This window comes from Aedes albopictus, chromosome 3 (genome assembly GCF_035046485.1).
Source record: "Aedes albopictus strain Foshan chromosome 3, AalbF5, whole genome shotgun sequence".
Taxonomy (NCBI): domain Eukaryota; kingdom Metazoa; phylum Arthropoda; class Insecta; order Diptera; family Culicidae; genus Aedes; species Aedes albopictus.
In genome coordinates, this window is record NC_085138.1 from 268,910,686 (window position 1) to 268,915,444 (window position 4,759).

General features: G+C 41.0%; 1 protein-coding gene across 1 annotated transcript; it reads right to left on the reverse strand.

The window, feature by feature from the left end:
• Window positions 1–286: 286 nt before the first annotated feature.
• On the reverse strand, window positions 287–1,868 carry LOC109403394 (phenoloxidase-activating factor 2). Its single transcript, XM_019676218.3, has 4 exons — window positions 1,646–1,868; window positions 1,435–1,581; window positions 1,062–1,376; window positions 287–1,000 (listed from the first exon to the last, which is right to left on the reverse strand). The coding sequence occupies exons 1-4, from the start codon at window positions 1,826–1,828 to the stop codon at window positions 446–448; spliced, it is 1,200 nt and encodes a 399-aa protein (XP_019531763.3). The 5' UTR covers window positions 1,829–1,868; the 3' UTR covers window positions 287–445.
• Window positions 1,869–4,759: the final 2,891 nt, after the last annotated feature.

Sequence of the window (4,759 nt, forward strand, 5' to 3'; positions counted from 1 at the left end):
TTTTAACAGATTTGCAACATTACTTTTTGCTTATATTATCTGTTTGAAGTTGTGCGAAAAATATACATCATAAAAGCGAAGCGCGAACAGTAACCAAACCGGTATTATTAAGGAAGGATTCCTATATCAATTGAGAACCGGTTGTGAAAAAAAATCCACTAAACTTGTTATTGCTACCCTTCCTCTACACTTTCAGACTTCTACGAATAGTCGGGATTTCTGCCAATTATCTCTCCCCATGACGAAGAAAGCTTCATGAATAAATAAACAGATTAGGAAATACATATTTGCTGGTATTTTTTATGTTTATTGTTCGGCGATGACACCAATATTGATAACTTAACGTACGAGGTCATCAAACGACTGATTCGAGAAAGTGTAACATTAGATAGGAATACAGTAACCGTTCGAAATAACTAGGTCGAAGACTATCAATCGATAACTTTTATGACAGCGTGTAGCTACTCAAATCGAAATGTCGGCTTTGCATCTGCTGATCAATCCAGGATCGGAAGTGGGACACGTCAGCATACACTCCTGGAGTTGTCTCACCACAGCCGATGCCCCACGAAACAATTCCGGTCTGGTGGTAGCTCTGAGCGGATCCTTGGATGGGGCACACCAGTGGAGAGCCTCCGTCTCCTTTGCATGCATCCTTTCCGACTTCTCCACCGGCACACATGAAGCTGTTGTGCAACACAAACTTGGGTCCCAATCGAGTTGACCTCAGGGCTGTCTGACACTGTGCGTTGGGCACAACCGGTAGTTCAACTTTCTTCAGTATAGCCTGATATGTTCCTGCCTTGCCGAAAACATCCTTTCCCCAGCCGGAAACGAAACAACGTGTGTGGTCAAACTTTGCATTTGGTGGGGGTAAGCATACTGTCTGAATTCCCTCGTCCAATTGGAGAGGGGAATCCAAGAATAGCAGAGCAATGTCGTTGTACAGCCCTCCTTTGTAATATTCCGGGTGATTCACGATCTCGACCACTTGACGATCCTATCAGAAAATGAAAAATATGTTAAAGGATTGTAAAAAGAGGAACAGCTTTCAAGTTTACCTGATGAGGGTAGACCTCGTTCTTGGTTTGAGTATCCCATTCTCCAGCGCGAATCTTCAGTTGCGCTGGTGACTTGTTTTGAACGCAATGCGACGCCGTTAGAACAACACTAGGGTGTATCAAAGAGCCTCCGCACAGGAACACATTTACCACCTGGTCTAATGCTTGTTCCTGTCGCAATACCGCGATCATCCATGGGAACTCTCCGTATTCGGATTCATCCTTGCCTCCCACGATGCGGAATCCAATACCATCAGGGTTACGCTTTCCACAAGTTGGATTGTCCATAACCGGTACCGTAGGAATTTCACTGATCTGTTGGATACGAATAGCTAAGTGAAGATATTACATCTCCTAATCAACAACCACTTACGATATCTTCTTCATAGCAGCACCCCGCTAAGTAATTCACACAAGGATTGTCACCATCGAAACGAATATCAATCAACCCTGCCCCGCTGGTTGACTCATTGGTGCAGAGATACCTCTGAACACAACGTTGTCCACGCTCGCATGCTGCCTAAAAAATGAAATAAAAAACGATCACCAAAAATTCGCTAACCTCCACGCGCACTGCTAATTACCTGGGATCCTATCGGAGGGGACGTCGGTCGGGGTGGGGAAGCCGTACTTGAAGCGATCACCGTACCCGGCGATGAGGTAAACAAACTATTGATGAGAGCATCCAGATCGCCATCCTCGGCGCTGGTCGCAGCCACTGCGAGCACCACGAGCAGCGCACACGATAGCACGACGGCTCGACTCATTTCGAATGCTGGAAAACAAATGTCAAGTTTCGTTCAAAGCAGGTTAATTTATAAAACCAAACGGCAACGGACGTCTGGCCGATGGCGAGAAGCATGACTGTAGGTACCTATATTCTGTAGGCAGTAGTTTGCAAATTTGTTATTGCGGGATGGGGGATAGCCCTATACCTATAGGCACTATACATGAAAAGACGAAAGGGAGTCAGAAAATTCAAAGAACAGTATCGGCAATCGGTAGGTACTAGGAATGTGTAACGGAGTAGTTTCTATATTCAATTAATTTATTCATCAATTAATTTCACGGATTATATGGTTACAAATTATTCTCTGAACACGAATTAAATGATGCTAAATAATACAAAGATTTCGTTGTCAACAATTTTATCTAGTCATTGTAAATTTTTGGATGATATATTTGTCTTTATATATGAACGACATAGGCGCCAACTTGTGACGTAGTTGGGGGGGGGGGGGGGCGAAGCTCTTCAAAATTGGACAAAATTCATCTTTTGTCACCTCAATGCACTAGTTTTCACGTAAATATGCCTTAACTAGATAAACTGCATCGAAATATTCCGAATTTGATTGGTTTTGAGAGGCCTCGCCCCCCCAACTACGTGAACGAGGTGAACAAAACGCTCTTAATAATCTTGATCACAATTTTACCTAGAAGTTATTGGTGTTACTTCTAGTTATACACAAAGATACCTACAACACCATTGTTTTCTACTCAGTGTACACAATATGGAATATTATGGGGGTAAATATATTGGTGCAGTTCCTAATGCTAGCTAAAATAAATTATACTGGAAAGGTAGAGCATGTGACAATGCAAATTAGTTTCAATCTATTGAAAATGCTGATTGGATGCAGAAGTTTGTTCGCACCATATCAACCACACTGTACACACTAAGTTTTTTTTGCCGAATCTCGGCAAAACGTTTGCCGAGATTGGCACCGCCGAGTGCTCGGCAACCATCTCGGCAAAAAATTGATTTGCCGAGATCTCAGCAAACACATAACTGACAGCAGACGATATTTTTGCCGAAATGTCAGCAATAATATTTGCTGAATCTCGGCATGTTGTGTTTTGTTTTAGTTTTGGAATCAAAAAGAAAAAAACATCAAAATGAAATGATTCCTCATTGATCTTGCACCCGCTTGGAAATACGATGGAACAATTTTGCTACGCATATTTATTTAGGTTTACATTTGCAATAAAAATAACGATTTTGCGGCACGCGACAGTTATTCCTTATTTACTCCAAAGGCAGCACCATGCAGGGAAACCACGGGAAACACCAGACAGCTCCTCGAACGCGACTGTGCAGTATTAAAATGATGATGCCGCCAACCTGTAATAAATTGTAAATGGACATTAATTGCCAATAGTTACAATATTTACAGAATAAATTCATTCTTGAATACTTACTTACACTTTTCTGCGCTCAGTGTTCTTCCATTTTTCGGATATCTCCGTGCAGCACTGATTTATTTTTGTTTGTCTTTTTTCCACCGAGGTGGCGGCGACAAAAGTGACAGTTGTGTTGCCGAAACTCGGCAATGGATGATAAAATTGCTGAATTCTCAGTAATCTCGTTTGCTGATTTCAGTAAAATCTATGCTTGCCGATAAACTCGGCAAAAAATGCTGTCAGTTTTTCGAGTTTTCAAATCATTTGCTGATATCTCAGTAAAACATTTTAGACAATCTCGGCAACCATGTTCTGTTTGCTGAAACGTCAGCAAAATGTTGGTTTGCCGATTGAAGTCAGCATATTTTTCTGCCGAGCTCGAGATTTGGTTTTAAGTGTGTATATATTTTTTTCATCAAGGCAAATTACAAGGTCCATATAGCTGAAGTGATGAATCCATGGATATTTAGCTAAACTGTGCTCGTAAAGTGAGGATATTTTGACGTCCTTGGACATAAAGCAGAGATGCTCAGATTGTGCATCGTAAAGCCTTGCCAATTGCATCGCTACCCTTGAAAAATGCATTCAAAAATCAGCAAGATTCACACAAACCTGATCTGAATTCGGACAGTTCAAAAAATGAGTTCACTGCAAAATATTTTTGCTGGTAATCAGCAAACTTTGCTGATTTTTTTTGCGTGCTCATTGCATGTAGCAATACAAATTACTGAGTATCAGCCACCAGGGTGCGAGGCCGCCATTTTTAAGAATCCAACATCTTGTATGTAAACATTTGTGTATCCACAAAGGAATCCATTGTGGATACACGATAGATGTTGGCTCCTGTCAGATGCATTAGGTGGGATTAGGGCTGCCACATACGTGGTATCAGCTGAGAAGTATCAGTAATTATTTTTCAAAGTTATGAACCATCCAGCAATTTTGACAGTTGATCAGCAACGTTGTGCTGAAATTCAACAAAAATGCTGCTGAAATTCATCAACTTTTTTTGCTGATTTTTTGCGAGCTGGAAGCATTTCACAAAACTTGGTGTGAATGTAATTCGCTAACTGCAACGACTGACAGCCGTCAAACAGTTGACAATTGCTGTTGGACGCACCCAGAATGCACTCAAAAACATCAAAATGCAGCTGTAGTGCATCCGAAAAATATCGCAACTCTGTTGACGTTTTGTTTTTGGCAGATAGCGGTGCAATAACTGCAAAATTGTTGCACTTACCGGACTTGCAGTTAAAAAGCATTGCAGTTAAATCATTTGCATCGAGCGAACGTTTACTGTAGCTGAAATCCAATCAGTTTAGCCGTATAATATTGATTGCGTCAAGCTGTCGCAGCTCGCTGTCGTAGTGTTCGATTTGGGTAAAAATTAACCTACTGCGCAATCAACACAAATAGAGAAAATTGAGCGAAGAATAGTTTTTTTATAGGTCAAATATGCTTAAATAAAAGAAAAACTCTTTTGATTTTTACAGCTAAACTATTACATGTTTTACCCT

Coding starts and splice junctions, on each gene's coding strand:
- LOC109403394 (XM_019676218.3), bottom strand. CDS start 1,828: ATGAGTCGAGCCGTCGTGCTATCGTGTGCGCTGCTCGTGGTGCTCGCA. Junction 1,582..1,645: donor CCCCTCCGATAGGATCCCAG/GTAATTAGCAGT, acceptor TTCATTTTTTAG/GCAGCATGCGAGCGTGGACA. Junction 1,001..1,061: donor ACGAGGTCTACCCTCATCAG/GTAAACTTGAAA, acceptor ATTTTCTGATAG/GATCGTCAAGTGGTCGAGAT.